Source organism: Malus sylvestris, chromosome 7 (assembly GCF_916048215.2).
Source record: "Malus sylvestris chromosome 7, drMalSylv7.2, whole genome shotgun sequence".
Taxonomy (NCBI): domain Eukaryota; kingdom Viridiplantae; phylum Streptophyta; class Magnoliopsida; order Rosales; family Rosaceae; genus Malus; species Malus sylvestris.
In genome coordinates this window covers 32,992,951-33,020,893 of record NC_062266.1, presented here as the reverse complement: position 1 = coordinate 33,020,893, position 27,943 = coordinate 32,992,951, and the positions used below count along the sequence as shown (strand labels likewise).

General features: G+C 35.8%; 3 protein-coding genes and 2 long non-coding RNA genes across 5 annotated transcripts; 2 read left to right on the top strand and 3 right to left on the bottom strand.

The window, feature by feature from the left end:
• Positions 1-3,492: 3,492 nt before the first annotated feature.
• LOC126630473 (kinesin-like protein KIN-14D) lies at positions 3,493-6,710 on the bottom strand. Its single transcript, XM_050300594.1, has 8 exons — positions 6,574-6,710; positions 6,277-6,405; positions 5,299-5,428; positions 5,071-5,180; positions 4,634-4,795; positions 4,366-4,568; positions 3,928-4,219; positions 3,493-3,831 (listed from the first exon to the last, which is right to left on the bottom strand). Exons 1-8 carry the CDS (start codon positions 6,658-6,660, stop codon positions 3,661-3,663), a joined length of 1,284 nt encoding a protein of 427 aa, XP_050156551.1. The 5' UTR covers positions 6,661-6,710; the 3' UTR covers positions 3,493-3,660.
• A 55-nt stretch (positions 6,711-6,765) lies between these two features.
• Positions 6,766-8,625, bottom strand: LOC126630474 (uncharacterized). Its single transcript, XR_007626013.1, has 3 exons — positions 8,078-8,625; positions 7,428-7,481; positions 6,766-6,836 (listed from the first exon to the last, which is right to left on the bottom strand). It is a non-coding gene; the product is annotated as an uncharacterized LOC126630474 (long non-coding RNA).
• Positions 8,626-9,889: 1,264 nt separating this feature from the next.
• Positions 9,890-13,907, bottom strand: LOC126630472 (uncharacterized). The gene is made up of 14 exons (XM_050300593.1): positions 13,573-13,907; positions 13,335-13,482; positions 13,101-13,204; positions 12,945-13,008; positions 12,632-12,777; positions 12,359-12,499; positions 12,152-12,253; positions 11,525-11,636; positions 11,045-11,185; positions 10,885-10,922; positions 10,704-10,796; positions 10,450-10,533; positions 10,199-10,348; positions 9,890-10,101 (listed from the first exon to the last, which is right to left on the bottom strand). The coding sequence occupies exons 1-14, from the start codon at positions 13,642-13,644 to the stop codon at positions 9,967-9,969; spliced, it is 1,530 nt and encodes a 509-aa protein (XP_050156550.1). The 5' UTR covers positions 13,645-13,907; the 3' UTR covers positions 9,890-9,966.
• Positions 13,908-15,425: 1,518 nt separating this feature from the next.
• On the top strand, positions 15,426-16,310 carry LOC126628206 (uncharacterized). The gene is made up of 2 exons (XR_007625317.1): positions 15,426-15,774; positions 15,883-16,310. It is a non-coding gene; the product is annotated as an uncharacterized LOC126628206 (long non-coding RNA).
• A 9,834-nt stretch (positions 16,311-26,144) lies between these two features.
• Positions 26,145-27,467, top strand: LOC126629417 (uncharacterized). The gene is made up of 3 exons (XM_050299456.1): positions 26,145-26,312; positions 26,556-26,882; positions 27,050-27,467. The coding sequence occupies exons 1-3, from the start codon at positions 26,237-26,239 to the stop codon at positions 27,241-27,243; spliced, it is 597 nt and encodes a 198-aa protein (XP_050155413.1). The 5' UTR covers positions 26,145-26,236; the 3' UTR covers positions 27,244-27,467.
• Positions 27,468-27,943: the final 476 nt, after the last annotated feature.

Here is a 27,943-nt window from a genome sequence, read left to right as displayed (position 1 = left end):
ATACGTAATATGTTGAACTGATCCTTTATATGTTAGTGACAATATTTTAGTCATGTCAAGTTTTCAAGTAAAATGTTGAAAACATCATGTTACAAAATTTTTAAGGGAATTTTAACGAAACACTTTGTGTACTGTTTATTTTTAACAAAAAAATCACTTTTTTACCTTTCACTTGTACTATTTACTATATATTTATTTGTTATTTTTCATTAAAGCTAAATTTTTTTAAAACTTTTCGTTAATTTATCTAATTTTTAGTACTCATTTACTATTTTGACATCACATCATGGAAGGTACAATAATCCAAGTATAAAATCATGTTTGTTGCATTCATATTAGCTTATAGCCTATAGCTTCTAGAGTTGGGGGCTACTAGTTAGTTTGTAAACCACTAGTTTGTTTTCATTGGGAGGTCGTTGACTTTGTTTCAACCACTAGTTTGTTTGTAAAATTTGTAATGCTTATCTTTGTTCTAAGATACTTATTTAGACTAATATATAGGGAATGTTATCTCAATAAAAATATTTGGACATAAAAAATTGAAACATTTGTTGATGATATACTCGCTAATATATTTGACGATATATTATTTAATGGGATAAAATTCAAGAGACAAACATTTTAATAAATATTTTTTCATTTTTATAAGCTCTTGAATCCATTTACATGTGACACTTCTAACTAAAAGTTAAGATGACTTCCAAATGACGCAATGACTTCAAATAAAATATTTTTATTTTGATAAAGGAATTTTGTGAAGTTAAAATAGCTAGATCTAGCCTTCATCTTCCTCTTCTGCCGGTTAGGTCTGCAACTCTCCAACAGTAGCAAAAAGTTATGCGATATTGCCTTTGACAAAATTCATCTTTGTCTTTGATGCCGTGAATAACATGGGACATGACCTATGCCATGAAAAGAAAGGGCTAATAGGAAATCCAAACAAGAATATATACTATTCCCAAAAATTTATGTTATCTGCGATGAAAATATGGTTTGTCTTCCTCATTCATTTACAATTCCCTCGTGAAATTTTAACATCCAACCATCACATGGTTATTTGTTTTGTAGTTTGTTGTAAAAAATTCATGCGACAAACATTTTACATTTTACATGCATATATGGTTATTTGTTTTGTAGTTTTGTTGTAAAAAATCCATGTTATTAACATGTTACATGTATATTGTGATGACTTACTTCACTAAAGCAGTGGATGGCTTCCTCCCTCCTTGTTCACGTTTGCAGAGTTTTCATTTGTTTTCCACTTAAAAGTATGATTCTCTATAAACTCTTAGTCATTTCATATTTTTAGTATAATTCTCATGTTAATATTATAAAATATTGTGCAAAAAATTTGAGGTGACGGAAAGTAATTAATCACTGCACTGGAATTCAAAGGAATCTCCATCCCCCATTCTCCAAAGATGTGGTAGACTTTGGCTACGAATCTCCATCCCCCAATCTCCAAAGATTTGGTAGACTTTGACTGCGAATCCACACGAGCCAAATAGGCTTCTTGGGTTTTTGTTGTCTGAGAGAAATTCCCTGTTTTTATTCTTTTTAAGTTTTAATCTTTATTCGTTTATTTATTATATTAGTTATAATTCACATCATCATTCATGTCATTTGATGATTAAAAGTCTCCACAACACACTTAATTAGGACATTTGGATGTAAAATCTAAACGCTCATAATAAGTGTAAAAGCATTTGTCAAAAATATTTGGACATAAAAGACTGACACATCTGTTGATATACTTTCTAATATATTTGGCGATGGTTTATTTGAATATTTTATTAATTAACAGGTAGTAGTATTTGGACATGTAAATCTAACACCTCTTTTCATTTTCAGTGCTGAGATCGAATGAATTTAAGAATATCAAATAATATAAATTAACAAGAGGTGTGTAAGAGGTAAAAATAAATGTGTGGATGACACCATCCTATTTTCAAATACAAACTCACATACAATGGTTTAGATCCACCTGTTTTTTGAGAACGTTTCAATAAATGCGCTAGTTTTGTGTACTCAAATAGCAATATCCATGTTAAATTGTTAATTAGTACATTAAACAAATAAAACGTAAGTGATGATGTCAACTTTCTTAACACTCCAAATCTAGGTAGGTGCTCTTTTAGACTTACGTTATGTGGTACTGAAGTGATTCTGAAAAAAGTGGGTATAAAAAAAATTGTGAGTTTTTTTGTGTTTGGTAAATATTCAGTTTTAGCTTTTTTTCACAGTTTTTAGTGAAAAAAGCCAAAAACACAAAGCTGCAAAACCCAGCTTTGAAAAATCGGTTTTTTTTCACATTTGTTTTACATAAAAGTTTACCAAACACTTTGTTACTTTATTTCATAGCTGCTTATTCTCACAGCACAGTAGAAGCACATTTTTTTCAAAGCACAGCAATACCAAACCAGCCCGTAGTTCAGCGGGTTCGGAAATAACTTTGTGGTTTTTGTGGCTTATTTTTCCAAAAGGCAATCGAACACAAGCAGTTTAAATCAACATCTTAAATTAATTTCAAATTTGTTGCCCTCGATCGTCAATTTAGAAATTTAGGAGTTGTCTTGAATCTGAAACTCACCAAAAGCGTTACAAACGAGAAACTTTGGGGGGTTTTCTTCATTTATTTTTTCAACTAACAGTGAGAAGCCGTGTTGGAAACATACATCTAGAACCTTTTCACATTAGAGTTTAAGATTTTGATACAAATGCATAAAAAATAAAATTAAAAATGCATAAGTAGTTCTTGAAAACTAATTATTGTTACTGATCACTGTGCACAGACGTTAAATAAACCCTAAAGTTTGTAACATTAAAATGTGGGTAAATCATCTAACATTCCGAAAAAGAAAAACGTTAAATTGCGAATGAGTATTGTGGAGCAAAAAATAATCTTAAAAATTATGGAACTGACACGTGGATTACTTCCCAAGAAACACAAGACTGCCTTTATTAAATGAGCAGAGAGCATTCTCATTCACCACGTGCAGCTGAGGTAAAGCAAGCAAAGAACCAACTGCTCAAAACACCTCTACTCGTTTTGCTATACATAAAAACTAAACACTCATTCTCTTAAAGTTTCTGACTAAGCGTTGGAGTTCCTTTGACCAAACACCCCACACACCCCCCCCCCCCCAACTATACAAAAAAACTAAATATTCATTCTCTTAAAGTTTCTGACTAACCATTGGAGTTCCTTTGACCAAACATCCCCCCCTTCTTATAGTGGGCATGCGAGGTTTTTGGTCTTTGACCAAAAGTGTTGATTGTTTTACAGGTGTAGTTTCGTCAATCAAAGGAAGGTGGAAATTTGCATCGACAAGTATGATCACATGTCCCTCTATGCCTACATGCATGTCAATTCGAGTTTTTGTGATTTGTAAATGAGTTATTTTAGTGTTATTTCTATTTATTTTAGCGTTAGAAGGCTTGGAGTTGTAATTGATATATGCTTACTAATTAAAATAAGAAATATGTTTGAAATTAATATAATCGCAATAATTGATATATGCATTTGTTATCTTTCATACTAGTCTAGACTGTCTAGTTACAACTTCTTCATGCCTACATGCAAGGTCTTTACGGTTGTCCTCTTGACCATAGACTCAGCACTAGCTGGCTCCACAACAAGCTTCTTCATGGTTGTCCTCTTTACACTAGACATGGCTGCTTGTTCTTCATGGTCATTTGTCTTCGAGGAATCCCTTCACACATGTGAACTGTAGAAGCAAATCTGAGTGAACAACAAGTTTCCCCGATAGAAGATGAGTCTTGCGCGACGTTGACTAACATCAATGTCTTGCATTCTCCTCCCAAACAAGGCTGTTTATGCATGAAAAGAGATGTGATGTAAATACTACAATTCCTTGACAACAAAGCAAGAGGCAACAACGATAAAACTATCACAGATTACCATACCTGTAGAAGATAGGTCAGCTTGGAATTCCTAAATGGAACATGGTCCTCCTTATTCGCCAAAGCAGACATGACGCAGCTCAAGGATAACAAACTTTTGTTAATAGCTTGGGTTTCCTTCAACCGCTCTCCGGTTGCACCCGTCCTCGACAATCTCTCACTTCCAGCAAGGTCGATAAGATTTAAGACTCCCTTGACTTCTTGTTTTGTGTTTTCGTTTTCCCCCGATATACGCAGGGTACACACGAAATGGCTTCTTGAAGATTGCTCGTTCATATCAGTCTTGCCTACAGACCTAAGATATCATATGTGACAGCACCAAAAAAACATAATCATATATCTAAAGTTGCATACAAAAATATCACTGATGGTATTGTAAAATTAGAAGGTAATGCTAAAATCACACCAAAGCAATAATATTCATACTCCATTAATGTATACCTGCTATGAGCAGCCTGTTGTAGAAGAAATGAGGCTTGGTTTATGCTAGAGACATCCACGATTGTTAGGCCAGAAACATGTGCGTTTCCATCTGCATCATGGTGTATCGTGTACTGCTTTTCGTGTGCTGTCCTTGCCAAGTCTGCACCCCTTGTGGATAACAAGTCCCGAATCTCTTCGTTATAGATTTCGAGCATCGAGACCTGCACATAACCAAAGGGCATTATAATTTGCACAACTCAACAAATAAAAAACAAGTTAATAGTACCTGCATCCTGTATGTCCAACCCTTGGCCTCAAGGGATTGACTTGTTTGGAATATCTGCTCGAGTGAACGAGGTATTAAACCTTTCTGCTCTGGAGCATCTGGTCTGCCCATCATAGTATAAGTTTTTCCAGAACCTCTTTGACCATAAGCAAATATGCAGACCTGAAAAAAGACAATCAATATTCTTTTTAGTGCATGCCTTTACATGTATGAAAGGTAAAAGAATTCACTAGAGGGGTTAGGAGCAGTTTTACTTCTGTAAACATAAAACAACATAAAACAGAAATACACTTGAAGGAAAAGAAAAAAAATCAGTACATACAAAGATACACAATATTAAGGCACTGGCAGCCAATTGCCAAGGGCGAAAGTTATGCTCGAATACGGACTCCAAAACCAAAACCAAAATAATAGAAGAAAGAAAAGTGTCACTCTACCTTGTAGCCATCGAGTGCACTCTCTACAAGCTCTGATATTTCCACAAAGACATCCTCCTGGGAAGCCTCGTGGTGAAATACTCTGTCAAAGGTAAAATGATGATTTTGGCCTGCAAAGTTAATAAAACATTTATGGTGAAATTAGATCCAACTAATTCGTCTCTATGATTTTAAACTAGATAAAAAAAATATAAAAAAAAACAAAAAAAAACATTAGAGTGCCCATACCATTTTGCAGCAAGACAATGCCTCTGCCGAGAGACTCTATTGCAGTAGGATAAGAAACTGCAGGCGCTTCATCCTCATCAGCTAGCCACGGTCGCACTCGACAAAACACCCTAATATTTCCTTTTAATTCCTATTAAAAAAGAAGATTAGTACCTAAAATCTTCCAATTACGATTCTCTTATGTACCACATATTGTTGAATACATCTAACATACTAAATACACCCCACTTATACTTTTTCCAATTAAAATTTAACTTAACACACCCCACTTACATTCCCAAATTGCCCTCACACCTCACACTTTCTACATATATACTTTACCCTCTCTACATACACCCCACATCAAAGAATAAGCAAAGGAATACACAGCTAGGTTTCTGTCATAAATATTAAACATCAAACATGAATGCTTTTTTTCTCCCACGAATATCAAATGCAGAAATCATGAATATTCATAACAAATGAGATATTTCATTTGATATTTGACAAGCGCGAGATTTATGTCAACAAACATCAAATGATACGAACAAATATGGATGACTAATCATAAACATGTGAAACAGCCCAAATAATTCTTAGATTTTTTCTTCACGTTTAGATTTCTATCAATTTTAGGGTTTAGGTTTTGGGGGTTCCTGTGAATTAGGGGTTTAGGATTGAATTTGGTCACTGATCGATCAACCATGCCAACATCACTTTCATGTTGTTTGGAAAAACATGTGCTCAATAAAAAGGCAAATTTGGCTATAGCATTTTCCATGTGATCAACATTGCCATTGACTAGACATCCAAAGTGCAAAGCATGAAGAAAAATAGTATACAAATTGAACATGACGTGGGGTGTTCATAAAATAACTTCTATTAGAATATTTATAGAGCCCAAATAGTTATTTTATATTAGAATGTTAAAATTATTTAATAATAAAATAATATGCGGGGTGCATTTCACAAAGTGTGAGGTGCTAATAAAAAACTTACCATAATAGTGTTATGGAGTTTTTTTCTGAAGTTTTCTCCTTCAAGCACGATTCTTTTCTGTTCCTCTAATTGTTTCAATGCCATCTTCAGGTTTTCATTTGAATCGTGCTTCAATGTGTATCCTCTCTCCTACAAAAGCATGCCCACAACAAATAAATAAATAAGATGTTTTGAAATAGATGTCTTAGTATTTAATATTTTAAACTAAACATATATTCCTTTTAAGATGAGTGGGGATTCTAATTTTATCTAAAAATAATAAGAGCAAAACAAAAGTAAAACGAATCCAATACCAACCTTAAGCGACTTCACCCTTTGGGCTACTAATGTAACACTTTCGGTCAAACGTTCCAGGTCCTCAAAGTGCCTCACTCTTTGGTCCATGATTTCTCTCTCGCCATCCCAGTCATGTGGCACCTACACACAAACCATACACGTTACATATCCATAGACCAATGGAGCTAATTCATTTACAAGCACGCAAACAATACCTTGAGCCTCAACACATCTCTCTCCTGCTTCAGTCTATCAATTTCAATTTTTTGCGCTGATTCTTTTTCCTGGAAAATTATGCGTTTTCAAAGGAATGTGAGTTATAATAAAACCATGATATCGAATATGTTATGAGGACTAACTGGACTTATATTAATAATGGACTTACAAGTATTTTAATCATGATAAAATACATAAGAGGGAAATTATTAGAACTAAAGATAATGGAATAAGAGTTGGTTACAAACTCTTAAAACTGCAAACACAACTGCTACCACAATAGGAAGAGCAGTTGTGATCTCACGTAAATAAAAAAGCAGTATGGTGCACTAGCCCTATCGAGAGTGAAACCATTATGAGTCCTAGATAAGACAAGATCACTGCAAAGGTTTTGCCACAGCAACTTTACAATCCGTTCATTAGAGTTTGTGTTGGTTGCCTGGATCTCATGGCTAATCCCGCAAGCAAGTCTTGCTTCCTTTATTTGACTGTTAATACTACATGTTGACAACAATATAATACATAAATGTAGTCTAGTGATCTGGTTGATCAAGTTCTTTGAGTATCAAAATGCCAACAATGCACACACAATATTACAAAGGGATATTACAAATATATAACACAAATAAAAGTAAAACAAAACACAAATTAATACAAACCTCTAAAGCTTTTAAACTTGCAAGGATATGTGGCACAGAATTTGCAAATTGTTCCTGCAAAAGTCGATCAACCCGTTTATTTTTGTATTACGTTCTATAAACTTGCAAAGCCACCGACCACCGTTTGTATTACAAGGCATATAAATACCAATTATGTTCTCGCAGTTTACACATAGCAATGAAAAACTAATAAATAATGGAAAGCACTCTAGTCAATGGTGTATATGGAGATGTATAACACATACATCTCTAGCAGTGGGAGTCCAAGTCCACATCACATAAATAAAAAATGCACATTACTCAAATAGGAAGCACCAAAAGATGCAAAGAGGGATAACTTGTTCTGGCTTGGCACGCGGCCACCTCCTCAACCCATAAAAAATTTAGAAAATGGATGAGCAAACTGCGGTTACAGTGGGTGGGTCTCGGGGAGGGATGAGGGGGGTGAAAGGAATTGCAGATATGACTCTTTGGCCTTGAAATGAAATGTTGGATTGTTCAAGTCATTTTTTATTTATACTTTCCCTCTAAAATCCATCAAAATCCCACTTCCATTAAAATCCTATAAAATCATAATTTGACTACACCCTCCGTATTCTATTTTTCCAAAAATCAAAGTTATGGAATGAAAACGTAGAGTTAGAGCTTACCAAAAGCGGAGTCGGAGGAGCCCTGCTCTGGTCGCTAGAAGCCATTAATCAGGCGCCGTTCTTGGCCGTCGACCTGGTGGAGCCGAGAGTCGAAATTTGGCGGAAGGGAAGTTAGGGCTCCGCTGGGAACTTTGTCTGACCAAAAACAAAACAAAACGACTGGATCCTTTGAAAACAAAAATAATAAAAAAAAACCCGGTGGGCATGCAAGGGCGCAGAGGATAAGGGAGATCGGAGGATAAGAGCACGGGGAAGAAGAAGAAAGAGGGAAGGGGTGGGGAAGAAGAAAAGACGGGAGAGTGCTTTTTTACTAGAATGGCCTGCTCATGTCTAATCACCTAGCGCTCCATCTCCTCTGTCTCTGTCTTTCTCTCACTAAAAGTTTTCAAAATATCTGTTTTAGCAATGTACAACTCCCTCCCTCCCTCTGCTCTGTCTCTCTCTCTCTCTCTCTAAAAGTTTTGGGTTGCTCCTTTTCAGCAATGTACAACTCCCTCCCTCCCTCTGCTCTGTCTCTGTCTGTCTCTCTCTCTAAAAGTTTTGGGTTGCTCCTTTTCAGCAATGTACAACTCCCTCCTTCCCTCTGCTCTGTCTCTGTCTCTCTCTTTCTAAAAGTTTTGGGTTGCTCCTTTTCAGCAATGTACAACTCCCTCCTTCCCTCTGCTCTGTCTCTCTCTCTCTCTCTCTCTCTAAAAGTTTTGGGTTGCTCCTTTTCAGCAATGTACAACTCCCTCGCTCTCTCTCCTCTGTCTCTGAAAGTTTTGGCCTGTACCTTTTCAGCAATGTACAACTTCCTCCCTCTCTCTCCTCTGTCTGTGTCTTCTTCTTTCAAAAAGTTTTCCAAAGATAATTCATAGAAAAGTACAACTCCCTCCCTCTCTCTCCTCTGTGTGTCTCTCTCTCAAAAGGTCTTCCAAATATCTTCTTTACCAAAAAGTACAACTCCCTCCATCCCTCGTCTCCAAATCTGATGTGATATGGATTTGCGTGATACATGTATACTTTAGCCTTTTTTACACGCAAAAGACCTGTTTTTACATGACAAATATAATCGTATCGTGCGTGTTTTAATTACAGCCACTAAAGATATTTTGTATTATTCATTTTTGTAAAAATTTAATTTAATTTAAAATCATTTATTTATTTAATTATTAAGATAAAATTTTAATTGTTTCTCATATAACAAAGTATTCATTATATTTTTTTAATCAAATTAGATGTTATTTATAATTGAACAAAAATGAGGACGAAAGAAGGTCTACTTCTTCTTTAGAGTTGAAAATGTACTTCTGGAAATAGTGAAGTAAAAGAAAAAAAAGGTAGATAACTCATACTAAGATCCTAACATAACAAGTAATGCCCCATGCATTTCTTTGAAAGAGTAATTTTTTTTAATCTAATTAAATGTTTTAAATATTTCTGATTTGGCTAATATTTTACAAGGATGATATATGATGTGCAATTTGAAAAAAAAACGGGTCGAATAGTTAAAATTCAATATGATGTGTATTCCACAACTAATCCCCATTTTTATAAAAAATAAAAATATAAATCTCTTCCCTTAAAAGCTTCATTCGTCACGTTTTCTGCAGGCAGCACCAAACCAGTCTATTATGGGGTGACGATGGAGGCATATTGAAGCAGCAACAATCGATCGGGAGACGCTAATCTGGCTATAACGAGTGAGTTTTTTGAGCAGAGTGAGTTAGTCCGTTTTCATGATACACACATTGCTGCTACAATTTTGGCAGATCAGTTATGAAATACGAACATGGATTTTTATGCGATCCAATTTGGAATGGATCAAAAGTGTTCTTTAACAACTAAAAACGCTTTTGATTAAGTCATGTTTTCGAGTCACATTAATAAGAGTTACAATTAGTGTAGAATCAGAAGTCATGGAAGAGCATGATAGCATCATCAATCTTCAATTGGGATGCGTGCATAACATAAACCACATTTCTAAATCTTTGCCATTGTTTCCCTAATGGCCCCGTTCGTTTGTGCGCTGGGAGAAGTTGTACCTGCAAATATGAGACAACTTCGATTGTTCAGAATACGAACCTGAACCGTTTCCGAACTGAACATATTAGAACCATAACATTGTGTGTTTTTACGAACCTCTTTAATCTGTTCGTCCTCGTACGCCAGTCGAAGACTCAGATTCAGCGCTGCGTGGAACATCTCATCTAAAACATGTTTCCAAACAATGGGCCTGTCTACCTTCCACACCAAGAACTGTGCTTGTCTGGCTCCCGTCACAGCTAATCTCTGCAACGAGATGACACATTATCGTAGAGAGCAAAAGTAAGAACACTAGCACGGCTGCGTGTGCGTGTGCACGTGGTACATATAACAGGGAAGTGCTTTACCTCCATAAGCAAGTACTCATCCTTCCACAGCTTATAGAGAATTGTGGGAGTTTCCTTCTTTTCAACAAGTGTCATATCTGAAATCTATAAATATTGGAGTAAATATTCGAAATATCAAATGTGCTATTCTAACAACAAAAACCTTGACTTGCTCCAAACACGTTAAGTTCCGTGGTCATTCTACCAACGCTCATGATAAACTCAATAATTCATCGTACAGATGCGAGCAGTGGAACTCATAACAATGTTATTACCTTATCAGTCTCAAGTGCACGACTTGAAGTCGACAGTAGCCTAAACATTTTATAAGCATCTCTCCCATATCTTTTCAAAACAATTGACTCCACCTGCAGAAAATAAAAGGTACTTAGACATCGGTCCTGGTGAATAAAAATGAATTTTCATATATCTTGAAAGAACAAAATCAGATAAAACCTCATCATTCTGAGCCAGCTCAAGAATTTTCTTCAAGTCTGTACAAGAAATAAATGCGTCAATGAAAACTCAGTACAAATCTGTTACTATGTTATCCATAAGAAAGATAAAGGAAAAATAAAAACCAGAAATCAATTGTATGAGAAGAAGCGAATTGTACCAACACTATATGACTCATCCTCATCTACATCTCTTTCATCGCACAACAGGCTGAGGGAAGCTTTGACACGATCACATGTCAAATTACGACCAGCTTCACTGTTTATCACCTCCTCATAAATAGTACTGAATGATACAGGAACTGCAAAATCAATCAGCAAAACAATCAACGAAACTATTCCTTCATTTATTAAGGTTTCATGTTATTTCTAAAATAAATATTATTTGTATTTGTTGGTTTAATTTATTAAGGTTATTCCTTGGCTAATTTTCGAACTTTTCTTTTTTGTTTGATCATACTCCTCCCCAATTACTATTGTTGAATTGTTTGTATTTTAAGTAGTTCTGAATCAACACTGTCTTGGCCTATAGAAATTATTAACGTATCATGTTATTTCTAAATTCATCAACATTTTCTTGGCCAAGAAATTGAACTGAAAATAACCAATTCACCACGCAATAATCCACACTTCCAGTTTACCTGAATTTTCCGTCTTTACTTTCTTCTCTGCAGTTCTAGTTGACTTAAGCATTGCTCTTAAGACAAGTGCAGCTCCATCATCCAGACGTGCTCTCACATTCTCAACGCAAGCCTAGACCACAAAACGAAAATTTACTTTCACCTCAGGCGGACCATGCAGAACCATATCAAAAGATAAAGGAATGCATCTCGTAAAATGATAAGGTTACGTATAGGAACACAATTAATAATGCAGAGAAAGAACTCAGTTAGTATTTGGACATTCCACGGAGAATTTCCCTTTCCTTTACATAATTAATTATTTTTTGTCAACCAAGCAATGCCCATTTGGATGTTCAGTCTACTCTAAGGTTCATTTCAATGAACCAAACTCTATAATTACAAAAGAGGGAAATGTTTTAACTTTGAACTCAAATGCAAACCCAACATGTAGTTTCTGAAAAGCATGGCATTATTTAACTCACTCTTGACCTTCTTCTAGTCATCGAAAACCGAACTATCTCTACCAGTTAGTATCAATAGAGCATACAGAGCATCCGCATAAACAAATCCAGATTATACCAAAACATACTCAACATATCATGAATGGACAATTATAATTCAAAAGAAAGCAGACAGAAAACTGACCTTGTGCCTTAGGCAGCGAATGAATTCCTCAAAATTAGCACGCCAAATAACCACTTCATTATTAGCAAATACTTCATCCAACTCCAAAGCATCATGCTTTCGCTGTAAATGCAGAAAATAGCACATTAGGATAGAGTAGCTTTTCAAGAACTTTTATATTAGAACAAACTATCCCTGGTGTCTAAAAATGACCATACTTATACCAACCTTGTCCCCTGTACTCATACTAGAAGAACTACCCCCATGAGCATCGGTTTCAGAATCGGTCAGGATTGAAAATCTCATAGCTGCTGAAGGTGCTGCTGCTGCTACAACACGTTGTTCTATAGTCTCTGGTACTTCAACAATCTGTTAAAATTCCAAAAATGATTTATAAAGATACACTTTTGAAAAAACATAAGTAAAAAATGTGCAACTTAAGGAGGTGCATAACTAAAGATCTCTTTTCTTAATTTTCAAGCATATGAGTGGAGTTTTTACCTTGGAAGACTTAGGACCTCGCTTCTTTGGAGCATCTTTACTTGCTTCTTCAAGAACTGCTTCAGGAGCCGGGCAACATTCCACAAAATGAGCGTTCACAAGTTTAAGAAAGCTTTTCTCAACAGTATCCTTAACTGCATATTCTCCTGCTTTGAAAAATAAAACAAAAACCTATAATTTACAAAACAAAAAACATAGCAAGTTATGGGAACGGATACTAGTCGTACGCTCAAACACAATGAACCCAATTAGTTGTAAATTCAATCAAAACCAGTCAACAAAAAATGCAATCAAACACTGAGAAAAGGGTTACCTTCAGTTATTTGTTTTAGAGTAAGCCTACCATTCTCAAGCAAATCCTTAATAATTAGTTCACACTGCAAAACAATGAGCAAAAGGCTATAATCTGAGAATTGATCAATTAAAAACAACAAACCAAAGTCAAAACCAAAAGAGGTAAAAAACTAACCTCTTTATCGAATTCCTGCGAAACAACCGTCATGAATTTGGCAAACCTCCATCGATGGAGTATGTTATCGAACAGTGCTACATACTGAGTGACTTTCGGGCCCTCTGAATCACATTCACAAACCAAGTCACTCACTTTATCATGCACATCGATCAAATCAATCAAATCCCAAAAGGGGTCACAAAAATTTCAACGAACACTAAGATTGTTAGGGTTAGGGTGTGAGAGAAGCACCTGCTTGGTCGACGGAGAAGGGCTGAACGCAATTGTGCTGGATTAGGATGAGGAGAGAATTCTTGACTTGCTGAGGGGTGAGCTCCGTGAACCCAATTAGGAGTCTCAGTGTTAGGGGTCCTCGTTTCAGAAGATTTTCACACACTTTCTGCATCCGTCAACACATTAATTAGTAATAATTACAGAAAAATTAGGAAAAAAGAGGGGGAAAGGTGGAAGCTTTAGAGAGAGAGAGTACAGCGACAAGATTGCCGAAGTGGGAGGTGATGATGTGTACGGCGTACTTGACGCCGAAGTGGGTCGCCGGCATCTTCTTCTTCTCAGTTGAGGAGTGGCAAAGATAGGCGGGAAATGATCAGAAAACTGCACAGGCGCGAGTTGCAGGCTCTCAGGTTTTTTTTTTTTTTTTTTTTTTGGTTCTTTAATTCAAACACAGCCGATCGAACCCTATTAAGCTAATACGGGCCGATTAACAAGGACCAAATTTTAGCCCTTACTAGGCCTGGTCTGTAATTTGGGCCGAATGGCAACCTCTAGACTGGATTTATTAAGAGAAACATCATCTCTTTGTTTAAAAGGGATATTATCTGATAAAGAGTTTGTAACTCAATTCGTTAAGAGCATATGTGCTTAAATATGAAATTTTTAGATTATCCCTTTGTTCAATATCGATTGTAAGAAAAAAAAAATGTTGATCACCTTGAGAATTGTTGAAAAGTTCAATTGATTTGCTTCAAGGCAACGTATTGAGATTACGTCGCTTATATTTCTTTATTTTACGTGACAAACTAAAATTTGTGTATACGATCAGAAATATATATAATTTTCTGTATTTATGAATGATTGAAACGAAAATATGTCATATTCAATGTTGAGACTTGAGAGGGGATAGTCATGGTTAAGACGCAAATAAAACTATGCACTTGCTAGTGGTAGTTGTGCTTCCTTAATTTTGTCTTAATAATCAAAAGAAAACAACCGACGTAAAGAGTGTTACTAACCTTTTTTTTTCAAATTATAGACAGTAAATTAGTTTTTTTAATACAATCAAATATTTAAAATAATAAAAACTAAATTAAAAAAGAGCAAATTACAACGCGTGTAAAGTAAAGTGTCATTATCTATATTGGGAATAATGCTGAGTTTTTTGGTGGCAAGAATAGATATTTGATTACAACTTTTACCTGCTTTATATGAACATGCAAATGCAATTATGCAATTGCCCCCATATTCTCTTGTCGGTTCCCCTTACCACTAACATACCCCGTTTAGAGATTGATTACTTTTGAACCGATTGAATGCCGTAGGCCACATATGTTCATATATGATGTGGTATTCATTCGTTATTACATACACGATACCCCCCATTAATTAATTGCCCACATAATCCATACATACAACTTACTTATGGTATATGAAGAAATATTTGAAAACAAAGTATTAGCGAGACGATATTTTTGTAATGTATGGCATTGTCGCGATATGCCATATTATTTAAGGAAGACGGATACGTGATATTATTTTTTTACATATGTTTTTGTAGGGTTCACTTCGTAATGTATTTGAATGATCTGATTCGTCTATCGTTTAGATATTTCCTCAAATATCACGTCTACCAAAAACCACATAAATCTGAAACTATTAAGAGTTTAGGGTTTCTTTGTAGAACCGTATTCGTCCATTTTCTTTACTACAAATGCATGTCTAAATGGTAATGAATTTGTCTAATTTTTTTCAAGGAAGACCTATGAATTATCTTCTAAAAGATAGAAGACTCGGATCGTTAAAATACATTACGGAGTGAGCCCCATAAAAACTTGTGTAAAATGTTGTGTAAAAAAATGATGTCACGGATCCATCCTCTTATTTAAGAAGATTTATCTTATTAAATATTAATTGTATGCATCATTGATTACGTACGTAGATAATATATTATTGAAATGTGGTTCAAAAATGTGTGAATTCTAGCAGTACTTGTTGAGAAAAGTGGTTAGCTAACCTTTAGTAACTAGGTAGATTGGAAAAGATAGACTGATAGGAAAAGAAGCATCTCATGACTCATACGCAAATGAACCTTCCCATCACACGAAATGCATGAACAGAACAAAAAGGGCTTAACTTGTGCATTTAAAAGACAGCTAACCTTCTCCTTTCGTATATAAACTCAACTGATCAAGAACCCAAATAACCAGTTCCTGAGACTTGAATCACCATATATGCCATATGCATATTTCTTTTGAGAGCTAGGGTTTTGAAGAATATATATCTAGTGCAGGTGGAGGCTTCCAAAGGGATCGCATTGATCTAATTGATCATATATGTCAAACATCGTCCGTACAGACATGGCAGGTTATATATGTAGTTGGATCATGCGATCCCTTCGGACGTTTCCATCATCTGCTCTAAACCTCTTAACTCATCTGATAATCGGTTTATCCAGGTATGAAATCGAAAGTAAACCCTCTTTACTTTGCCAATTAATTTGATGAATTTTTTGAGAGCTTATTAACTTCATGATTATAATTTAGTTAATTTTGTTAATTCGCAGATGGTTATTATAGGGTGAGGCTTGAAATGTTTGCAGAAACTTCACTGGCTAGGTTTTGTTTAACTGGAAAATAGATGCAAATAATATATCCACCTAAGTGCTAGCTAGATTGATCATAAGCATATAGCTGATGAGTGTGTGTGTGTGTGTGTGTGTGTGTGTGTGTGGTTACCTGTTCTTGTGCTAATTTCTTAATAGGGTTCGTTCTTAGTTTGATAATGGTTGTTCCATTATCTTCAAAGTCTCCGTACAATTCAGTTCACCATGCGCCTGCTGTGATCACGCAGGGCAAAAGATGGATCATTTCATCATCCATTTTTTATAGAAATTCATAGCCATGCATATTATCATTGTCAAGAAACTGTGATGTTTTAAATCACTGGATTCAAACAAAATAAAATTAAGAACAGTCTTCTTACACTACAAAATCCTGCACGAGATATTTTATCAGACAAATGTCGAAGTCAACGTCTCATCGAGAAATTTAGTATTAAAACAGTAATTATTGTCGGATATTTTCTTGGCCCATGGAGCCATGGGGCCTCGCCGATGGATAAACTCACACACACATGTGGATGCAAATTTCTTTTTTTTTGCTCTTAGACAAAATTATATCTACAAAATAAATAACACTTTAGGTCAAGGTCAAGAACCCCATATGCCCACGATGAATTGGGGGGACTTTAGCCAAAGAACCTCCGTTGTCAAAGTTAGAATTTTGAGGGAAAAGTATTTGGAAAATTTAGAGAATGAATTGGGAGGGGGGGAGGGCTTTGGCCAAAGAACCTCTGATGCCAAAGTTAGAATTTTGAGAGAAAATTGTTTGGAGAATTTAGAGAACTTAGTAAGAGAATTGGAATTGAATTTTGGAGAGATTAAGGTAGTATTTATAGGGGTGTGGCCAGCCCCTTTAGGAGGAGGAGGACCGGCCACTTAGTTGGTATTTTGGGTGAGGTTCATGATATGTAGCTAATTAGGAATAATTCAATAATAAATCAATTAATTAGTTAATTAATATAATTAAAAATGAATTATTTGGGGGTTACCTTGTGGAGAGGATTTGATGATGATGGATGAAATAGGTTTAAAAATAAATACCTATTTGGGCATTTTTTACTTGATTGTGGGATGATTGTCCACTGCTAGCGCGTAGGAATTCTGGTGTGCCTCGAGGGTAATTTTATCAATTTTACTAAAAAATTCATGTGTCACCTCTTGATTATTTTTGGAGGTGGTGTTCTACTGCCGGTGCATGTTGCTCCTATGTAGAAACTTTTGGGGCAACGAAGACAAAACTTGTTTTTGAGTATGTCATTCTAGTGTTCGTCTGCCCTTGGCGCGCCTTTGGGCCGAGTTGTTGCGTTCGTCAGAAAATTTTGCATCTGCCAATGTCTATGCTTTTATCGTCGCCCGTCTAGATTGGGCGGAATAGTGCGTCATGAGGATGACTACATGTTTCTGAAAGTAAAACTTGAGCTTCCAGGTTGCAACAACTATTGCCAAAGTTAGCTTTTGTATTTCTGGTAGCATTGAGAAGAGCTTTTGAATTGTGGAATACAGATAGTCCAGCCCCCAGCTCTTCTCGTATAATGGTAGAGCTTATTGCTGCTTCAGATACCGTCAAACATGCGAATAAGTCATCCGGTGCTTTCGGTTTGGATAGTAGATAGGTGATGTCAGGTTCTTTTTCAAGTCCTTGCATCTTGATTGGCGAGCATTGTCCCAAAGTGCATGCTTATCTGTCAGACTGAAAGAGTATGCCAAAGTTAGATGATTAATTTTTCTAACAACGGGTGGTTTGCTGGAAGTCCTTTTTGGAAGGCTGCTCTGCCTGCTCGATCTCATCCGTGAAGGGTGAAATGCTTATGTTGGTCATGTCCCGTCGTAGTGTCTCATCGGTAACCTCATTACGTGCAATCGCTTAGTCAAGAGTCTCTCTACTTCTTCCTGAATTTACCTTTGTGAAGGTAGCAAAGTTCTCAGCTGCCCCTAGTCGTGACCTGCTGGTCTAGGCTGTTCTTCCATGTATTCGGCTCGTTTATGTCGTGGTTGCGGTGCATATGGTATGTTCCTAGCAAATGAGCGAATTTCTCGTATGCTGTCTAGTGATCTTGAGCCGGATTGAGTGACTGCTTCTTTTCGTCAGTCGTGCTGCCTATTCCAAAGTGAGGTGGATGATGCTCCTTGAAGGCTTAGCAGCGAATGAACATTTTGCATGGAAGGTTGCTCATGTTGACTATCGGAGTGTGACCCCAACCGTGAATGTATGCTCGTCTGTGGGCTTAGTCGAGAGTGCACGCTCCTCCACACGCTAAGACGGGAGTATACGCTATCTAAAGGGCCCAGTCAAAAGTGTACACTGCCCGAACGTTTGGTTCGTGGCCGGTCTAGTGACTGCTTGCGGGGAAGCAACTGGAGAGGTTCTTCGTCTGCCCATGTCCTACTTCAGGACACCTTGTCTAAGGTAAGTTGCATCTCGATACGCTGCAAGAGTTGGTTCACTAAGTTCGTTTGTTGTGCGATAGCGCTCGTCAACTCTATAACTTGTCGAGACAAGTGTTGTTCTCCATTTGGGTTGGAAAAGCTTGGAATGAATGTATCTCTTTGAGCAGTGGAAGTCGAGATTTGATCTTGGACCGATTTGGGCTGCTTGGAAGGCTACGGGAACAGGCTAGGCCACGAGAGTAGGCTGGGTCGTGGGAATAGTCTAGGCCACAAGAGTGGGCTACTCATCGGGAGCATGATGGGCCATAGGAGTAGGCTGCTAGGCGTGTGGCGCACATGGGTGCGAGGCTAGGGCTTAGGTTAGCAACGCGTTGGGTTCACGTCGAGTTTGGGTGGCACTGGCCGACTCGACTAGGGCTTGGGCCTTTGAAGGTGGAAGTGGCACAGCTCGGGGTCGTGGTTGTGGCGCCATGTACCTTGTCGTGAGTGGTTGCCAAGGTGGTGCCTCGTGAGGGGTGCCGCTCCACTCACCTCTATGTTGAGCCTTGAAGATCGCCGCAATCCTAATCCTTGAACGTTGGAATTTTCGTTCGTCGAGGTTTCCAAATCTCTTGCCATTTGTACTTTTCTTTTACGTTTTATTAAAGAATTTTTAGAAGTAAAAATTCCAAGGATAAGGAACGTACGAAAAATCTACAAATAAGCAAGGAAAGAAAAAACCTTAGATGCGAGAGTCTTCTACGAGCGTGTGACTCAACTCTCAATGAAAGCATCAATTTGTGGATGCAAATTTCTTCCTTCTTGCTATTGGACAAAATTGCACCTACAAAACAAATAACACCTTAGGTCAAGATCAAGAGTCTCACGCGCCTACGATGAATTTGAGGGGAGGCTTTGACTGAAGAACCTCCGATGTCAAAGTTAGAATTTTGAGGGAAAAATGTTTGGATAATTTAGAGAATTTAGCAAGAGAATTGGAATTGGGTTTTGGAGAGATAAATGTAGTATTTATAAGGGTGTGGCTGGCCCCTTTAGGAGGAAGAGGACCGGCCACTTGGTTGATATTTTGGGTGAGGTTCATGATTTGTAGCTAATTAGGAATAATTGAATAATAAATCAATTAATTAGCTAATTAATATAATTAAAAATGAATGATTTGGGGCTACCTTGTGGAGAGGATTTGATAAGAATGAATGAAATAGGTTTAAAAATAAATACATATTTGGGCATTTTTGACTTAATTGTGCGATGATTGTCCACTGCTCACACATAGGAATTCCGATGTGCCTCAAAGATAATTTTATCCTTTCCAAAAATCCACGTGTTGTATCTTAATTATTTTTGGCTCTACAACACACATATGTTATTTATGCGCATGCATGAGAGCTGAACTACTACTCTGATCCCTTCATTTTTTTGTCGTTCTGGAATCAGGGCCAAATATATGAAGTATGAACATGTACTCAAAGACATGGCAGGTGTGAAGGAACCCCACATGATTAATGAACCAATAATCATCAATAAAAAAACAAGTTAAAGTAACAGTAACACCATTATACTGGATATTTATTTATCAGTGTCTTTCGCTAGCTACTAGTTTCTACCAATCTGTACAGAGCATCATATTCCTATGTCCGAATTGCTGAGCTATAAGCTCTGTTGGTGCAAGATCGAAGAATTGAAGCTTTGAAGAATCAGTTTCTGGGTTCTTAGTTAGAAATGTTCTTAAGTTTTTATGTTTGTTCTTATTTGTAATGGATGGCCAAGATTAAAACATTAGAGGGTGTATATTGTGTCATCTGTCAAATTAATCTGATGTAACTAAGGGGTGGTTTGGGAGTAAGGTGCTTAAAAAAAAAGCACATATGAAAAAAGCTGTGAGGGTTTTAGGCGTTTGGTAAACTGAAAAAAAATGGCTTATTTTGGAAGATGTTGTGAGAATAAGCTGAAATTAAAGAAAAAAGATGAAGCTGCTATTTGCAGCTTTGGAAAATTGTTTTTTTTTTTCAAAGCACACACAGCTACAGTGCTCCTTTAATGAAAAGACTCACTATCAGACTGTTTTTTTTTTTTCCAAAAACACTTTTACAAAAAAGTTTACCAAACACTCTGCTGATTTATTTCACAACCGCTTATTCTCACAGCAGTTTTTTTTCAAATCACAACAATACCAAACCAACCCTAACTTACATCATGTAAGTAAGTGGTCATTCTCCAGCACGTCATCAAAGCTCACGCTGAAAGTGTGAAGGATTGGAATGGCTAATTCCCTCATGCTTGCTGTGTGAGGTGTAATCGATTCAAATCAAATCTAAGGGAGCAACGTACTCACTTTTCTTCATCCACGGTCTCTGATAGTAATCTGTGTAGAAAGGTTAATATAAATGGTTATTTAAAACATGCATAAAGTAAATACTTTTATATATATACACATCACAAGCTTTGGACGTCAAGAAACAGAATCTCGAAGAGTAAGAAAGCTATGCATGATCGCTCCTGAAGATCTATAGATTTGTAACCTAATGTTCATTGCAATAATGAATATTATAACTGGCTGCTACTAAACAGGGGTGCGTATTTCTTTTTTCTTGTTTTTGAGAATAATGAGAAATGCATATTTATTGGAAAAAATAATTACAAAAATGTTTGAAAAAATGCAATTGGATCTCATGGAAAAGGAGATGGTTAAGAAGCCCAAAGTCCCCAAACCCTCTTAACGACAGCTCTTAACAGAAGCCCACACCATGTCTAAAAGTCACAGACTCACAGTTCGATGCATGGAAGTCAATTACGATTCAATACCTCAAATACCATGCATGGAAATCCTCTTCCGCACATTATTTTTAACGAGTGAGCGTTTAGATTTAACCAAATGAACAGGAGAGCATCATTCATGTCATGTAAACAAAGGCGAAGTATTAAGTCTTCCAAATCAATTATCATATCTTGTTAAATTAAATTGAGACTAAGGTCCAAAGCAATTTAATGTTATTCAGTACTACAGTATAGTAGTATTCCTCTTATAAGTTAAAGGTCTTAAGTCCGAATCTTGTAAATGATGAGTTTGATACCAATTGATTTCATCAACCCTTTAGTTAAAAATATTGTTTGTATTAAAAACAAGGCCAATTTTTTTTCTTGATCCCTGTGGTGACACGACACTTTCAATGTGAGCCTTGTGGTGAAAAAGTTAATAATTAAACCTTGGTGGTGAGCCCTGTTAGCAATTGAGGTCCAAATCCAAACTTTTGTTAGTGTTCCGTTAAATAAACTCATGTGACTATCATGTGGATGAGTCAAATTCATCATTTCAATTCAAATTACATCCTATTCCATGGACATCTAGCATGACTTAGATATACCGTATACATGTGTTCTCTCTGAGTGAGTTATGACATGCACTTATTTCTCTTGTGAGTTGGCATCTGATTCTAGTGTACAAAGCAAATTGAAACAAAAGGGAGATAATTTACATTAACCGAAAGAAAAAACAACTTCATCATTTCTCATACCATAATGTATTGTGCACACTAATGACAAAAGCATATATCCAAGCCAAAAAAAAAAAAACACAAAGACAAAAGTATGTCTTCCACAATATATTGTGGTTCATCATAACAAATAGTCATTCAAAATATTTTCCACAAAATAAACAAATAATCTAGTTTTTCACAATACAAAATCAATTCCCTTCGCTTCATCAATTTTTTTTTTGCAAGGTATTGTGCTTTTTCATTTGTTGATTTTGCATGTTGTGCATTGGGGCCATTCCAGAAGGTCTATGCAAACTAGTACAAATTGATAGAAGACTTAAAATTCAAATAAGACTAAGTCTCTAATTCATGATCAAAGACGTGTTGACATTGGAAAAAAAAAAATAGTTTATCAAAAGTAGTAGGATTTCTAAACGAAATCATACCTAAGAAATTAGGTGCAACTTTACATTCACTTCTTCTCCTAGCCATTGACATGGTTTTATAGGTTTAGTTACATTGCGTTTAAGTTTTTTTTTTTTTGATAAAATCTAATTTCAGTTAAACCCTAAGTCATACTAGATGTCCACCGCATACAATGTAATTTGAATTGAAATGACGAATTTAATCCCTCCATGTGATAGTCACATGAGTTTATTTAACAAAAGAATAATGGAAGTTTGGATTGAACCTCAATTGCTAACAAGGCTCACTACGAGAGTTTAATTAACAACTTTTTCACCACGAGGGTCACATTGAAAATGTCGTGTCACCACAGGGATCACGAAAAAAATTTGACTTAAAAAAATGTCCGAATCAATAAATGTGTAATACACTATATATCGTGTCACACACGGTACATTCCTCTTCGTCCGCAAACGCAGAAACTAGGAGCTACTGTTTGTGGGACAGTTTCTCTCGTTCCCATGAGTTAATTATGACTTAATGCTTAACTCTTAATCATTCGAGTTAAGTGCTTGACAAGAAATTCAAAAGAAAGTTAGGTCTAATCACACTTTTGTTCCAACTCCCGGAGTTAATTTCGGGGTAACAAAAATTCAAAGAATTGAGGAAAGCATGGCTCCCCAGCCGTTAAAATGGGCATGGAATTAGTAGGCAAAAAGGAAAATTCACACTTGAAAGTCTAAACTGATGTCTCAGTCGGTTAATAACTATTTCTGCGCCTTAGTCCATGCCCTAACAACAGCAATCTCTAACCATTGTTTACTCAAAGGTTTGACTCCGCAAACCACGGGGGAGAGCATTCCATATTATATGGAGGTAGTTTTTCTTCAACATTTATAATAAATTTATTTTCATGTAACTGGAATCATGTCATATTAGTATACTGCTCAAATTATAATATGGATATTTATGAATCAGTAATGATATTCTTATCATGTTTTTATACTATATTTATATACCACCTTATATGGTATCTGATGTAGACAGCCACATCATTTAAATTAATCAGAATTTAATTTAAATTAAAAACCATTTAATAAACCAATAATTAAATAAAAAAACTATAATTAAATGGTGATTGTGACATACGAGGAGTCTTCTCCTTCCTTCCCCGTTCAATCTTGCTTCTTCTCCCATTTCTTCTTCCACTACTGAATCAAAGAACCTGCTGGAATGATCTTCCATTTTTTTCCTCGGTGGGTGCTGTCTCTGCTCTGTGAATAGCTCTGGTGTGGTGAGTCTGATTATTTACATATTTAGGTGAATAAGAATAGTATTTCTTACTGTTTTGACACTTTGTACTGTTTTATTTGATTTTTTGGCGCCAAGGTAACTTCTTTTCCAGTTACGTTGACGGAAGAAGATTACTTCTTGTAAAGTTTCAATCTTTGGTTAAAACGATGGAGATTGGATATATCTGCCTAAAGGGTTTGAAAAGTCAGAACTTTTAAATGTGATTTTGTTTTTGGTGTACCATCTTTTCTTTATTTGGGGTTTAGTGAAAGCTTTTTGTGATGTTTAATGTTGTAGAGTTTGATCAGAACTAGTTTATTATGGTATTGTTAGAAAGCCAGCGATATAAATCTTCAATAATTAATTAGGAAAATAAAGATTTGATTAATCCTGAAAGAAAAGAGGGAACTTGGGATTTATCTACCATAAGGATATGAAAAATTAGCATTTTTTAATGCCATTCCGATTTTGGTGTTTTGTTTAGTTGGGGTTTAATGCAAGATTTTTGTGATGTTTGATGTGGTAGGGTTTCAATGAAGGCCATAGAGAGAGAAAAGTTTTTGAAAGGCAGGGAAGTAAGCATGTCGGAGAAGTTTCTTCCAATGGAGGTGAAGTTGTACTGGAAGTTCGAAGCGAAGAGATCAATGCAGCAAAAGGATTTCCCTCCAAAGGCTCAGAATATTCAGCTCTCAAGCAAAGCAAAGTGGGCTCACCCGCCAAAGCATCGGTTGAATCCAGTTTTTTATTTTATTTTAATTATTGGCTTATTAAATAGTTTTTAATTTAAATTAAATTTTGATTAATTTAAATGATGTGGCTGTCCTATCAGATGTCACATAAAGTAGTATATAATTATGGTATAAAAACATGTTGAATATTCTAAAAGCGAGTCGTACAACCAACGTTTTTTTACATATGTAAAATTCTAACAGACCACCTTATTGTGTTAAAAAAAAAAATTAAAGATTGTAGGATTTCTTGTATAGAATGTTCAACAAGGTCTTACGGAAGCCGGTAGCTACGTTTTACTTTTCAATATTTTCTTCCAAATACCAGTAATTGCCATGGCCCATGAAATAGGGAAACGTATGTTTTACAATATAATGTGTTCATTTTCTCTCCATCAAGCTGACCAAGAATTGACGAAAGACCGGCTTTAAGATCTGTCCATAAAACATAGACCTGCTGCCCTATGAAATATGAACCATCTGAAATTAATCAGGACAAAAACAAGAACCATCACCTTAAATGAGAGGTTTTATACTCGATTCTCACTAAAAACGAATTTGAACCATATTATTATTAACTAATTGTGAGACTTAGCCTACTTCCTTACTCTGAAGATGTAGATAATATTGTTAGTAAAAAAATAAAAACAAGAATTATCACAGAAATCAACATCATATCAAATGTAATATGTTTATGACATTGCGGATATGCGTACAACGTGGTAGATCATGCAGTTTCGTACACAACTTTGCATGCATACGCCTAATTAATTCGGACTTTTCGTTAATTAATCCATATATAATATTGTCCTATTTGTAAGATGGTCGTGATTAGTGGGTTGGCGCCATAGCCATGGACAGCTTTTAGACATGTATATTATATTTATACGGTGCCTTTTCTTGTTTATTTGTTGATATAAAATTTCGGTTTTAATTAGTATTTTTTTGTTACTTAATATTACTGTTTAGTTGTGTTCCTCTTTACTTGTAACTGAGATGTCCTATGTTTGATTCTTGTCATAAGCGAAGTTAAACCACATTATTATGACAAGTTCATTGTAAGGTTTAACTCACTCTTCTACTCCGTTAATGTATATATTATGTTTGTTTAAAAAAAAATAGTACTCTTTTTTGTGATTGTGTTCGTTGGAACTGGAACTATTGCTGAAAGGAAAAGAAAGTATCGATTGGTTTTACATGGGGTGCCTTTTGCCATTTAGGCGTCGTTATCAAATAGTGAGGAACGTTAGCTCCATTGACTTCACTAATACAATCATAGAAATTTGAAATAGGCTTTTTCGTCAAAATGAATTTTGAAATTGCATAACTCTTTATTTTAGTTAGTAACATTTAAAATCGATAAAAACGGTTTTTGTGTTTGTTCATCATAAATTATCTTGCTTAACACAGAGATTTTTAGTGTATCAGGAATACTGTCTGGGACATTATTTGTCATAATATAAATGGTTGAATACTTGAAAAGGAATTTTCAACCACTTATATTATGACATTTGGTGTATTAGTCTGTGTTTCCGGCACACTGAAAAGTATCTTATGTTAATTAAGCATATACATACATAATCTCCCATGACCTGAATACTTCAGCAGCTGGTACATTGATATATATACATACAAACCATGCATCTACGCCATTGATAGCGGAGGAAAGAAGTTGCGACATATACATTTGACTTGTAAGTTAAAATTGGTGTTAAGGTCAAGATAGAGAAACCTCTCGAACACGGGCTTCGCCTGTGGACTCCGCTATATCTCCACTAAAATATAAAGTAGGGTTCCTGTGCATTTTTTCACATATTCAAAGTCGACCACCATCTGTAAATTAATAATTTAACTATATGTTTCTCTTTCTATATGCTACAGTTAACCTACAATTATATAAAATGGCTCTCCCTACCATGCATTTACACAAACACACGATACAAGTTTCTCCTCCTCTTCATCTCTCTAGCTCAAGTTCACAAACCCTAGCTTCTTCTGTTCTAGTTACAGATGGCTTCTACCATGTGCTTGAAGAACATCGCAGTGTTGGCTCTTTCCCTTGCCGTTTGTGTCCAAGCCACTCTAGGTTTGTTTGTGTTAATTACTAGATGGTTTGATATTAATTTGTTTTCAGTTTTCAATTTTGTTTTTCTTGTTTTTTTTTTTTTTTTTTTTTTGAAAATTGAAAACTTGTTTAGTAAATGTTGTCGGTTTTTAACTTTCTTGAAAACTAACAATATTGATCAAACATGCTGTTATCTATCGAATATTTATCGAGATAACTAGCCAATTATGTGCAAAAAATATGTAATACATTGCATGCTTGCAGGAGGAATAACATGTGAGAATCTAGACCACGATGCATGCGCATTCGCGGTGTCATCGTCCGGCAAACGCTGTGTGCTTGAGAAGCACGTGAGAAGAAGCGGGGAGGAAGCGTACACGTGCCGAACATCAGAAATTGAGGCCGATAAGTTAAAGGACTGGATCGAGAGCGAGACGTGCATCAAGTCTTGTGGGCTTGATCGCAAATCCTACGGCATCTCATCAGACTCTCTCCTGGAGTCTAGCTTCACACAAAAACTTTGCTCCCCTCAGTGCTACGGCAGCTGCCCCAACATTGTTGACCTTTACTTCAATCTTGCTGCTGGTGAAGGTAACTATATATTGTTAATTAGACTGTAAATTCAAACTGCATATTCGTACAAATCAACGTGAATAATTGTTCAATTCACAATCTAACAACATACGTCAAGCAACAAAACGTTTTCGAAAAAATCTTAATGGGAATAACATTAATTAAGTATTGTGTTTCGGTTGTAGGTGTATTTCTACCAACACTATGTGCAGCACAAGGAGCAAATGCTCGTCGAGAGATGTCGGAGATTCGTAGCTCTGGATACGTCGCACCGGGACCAATCAACGCGAAATTGACAGCACCAGGACCAATCAACTCAGTGAACTTGGCAACTGATTATCCACCAGTGGAGGTTGCCCCAGCACAGGCTCCTTTCTAAGTACACCAGCATGCATGCACTAAGGGCTGAGTTTCCGGCCGGGCTTGATAATTTACACCAGAATATCATTATGTGTTATTTAAATTATATATATGGAACTCAGAATTCAGAAATACAACTTAGATTAATTAGGTGAGATATATATGTGTGTATACAAGATTGTTTTCTAGCTTGTGTATGCTTTAATATTTGGATGGATTTGATAATAAAGATATTTTTCTACAGCTTTTATGTGTTTTGTTTGTTTGCTTTTATGTGTTTTGTTTGTTTCTTGAGTTGGCGTCATTTTTGGGAGGATAAAAAATAATTTTTAGTTTGGTATATGGAAAGCTAAAACTAAAAAATAAAATACAGTACTGAGGCATAAGTCAACATTTAAATTTAATTTGAAAACGGCAATTGATAGACTACCCTAATGGTTAGAACACATTTCTTCAGTCTACTATGACTCGGGTTTAAATTCTTCCTCTCCTTTAGAGTATTTAAGAAGTAGAACGATAGTATGTATTTAAGACAAATTAATTTGAAAACTAAAAGTATTCAAAAGAAAATATGTATTGGTTAACTTAACGGACACACCGATAACTTTGTAGTTTGATCGTACTAAACGTTGGACAAATTAATATCACAATATTATTAAGAGGTGGAATTGATTGGAAATTATTGTAATAATTGAAAGCAGAGAAAGTTTTGAATCCAT

Excerpts from the sequence above, each read along its gene's own strand:
- LOC126630473 (XM_050300594.1), bottom strand. The coding sequence starts at position 6,660 with ATGGACCAAAGAGTGAGGCACTTTGAGGACCTGGAACGTTTGACCGAA. Across the intron at positions 6,406-6,573 it reads AAAGGGTGAAGTCGCTTAAG|GAGAGAGGATACACATTGAA; the intron begins GTTGGTATTGGA and ends ATGCTTTTGTAG. Across the intron at positions 4,569-4,633 it reads GTTGGACATACAGGATGCAG|GTCTCGATGCTCGAAATCTA; the intron begins GTACTATTAACT and ends GGTTATGTGCAG.
- LOC126630472 (XM_050300593.1), bottom strand. The coding sequence starts at position 13,644 with ATGCCGGCGACCCACTTCGGCGTCAAGTACGCCGTACACATCATCACC. Across the intron at positions 13,009-13,100 it reads CGCAGGAATTCGATAAAGAG|TGTGAACTAATTATTAAGGA; the intron begins GTTAGTTTTTTA and ends ATTGTTTTGCAG. Across the intron at positions 12,778-12,944 it reads TCTAAAACAAATAACTGAAG|GAGAATATGCAGTTAAGGAT; the intron begins GTAACCCTTTTC and ends TTTTCAAAGCAG.
- LOC126629417 (XM_050299456.1), top strand. The coding sequence starts at position 26,237 with ATGGCTTCTACCATGTGCTTGAAGAACATCGCAGTGTTGGCTCTTTCC. Across the intron at positions 26,313-26,555 it reads TTGTGTCCAAGCCACTCTAG|GAGGAATAACATGTGAGAAT; the intron begins GTTTGTTTGTGT and ends GCATGCTTGCAG. Across the intron at positions 26,883-27,049 it reads CAATCTTGCTGCTGGTGAAG|GTGTATTTCTACCAACACTA; the intron begins GTAACTATATAT and ends TTTCGGTTGTAG.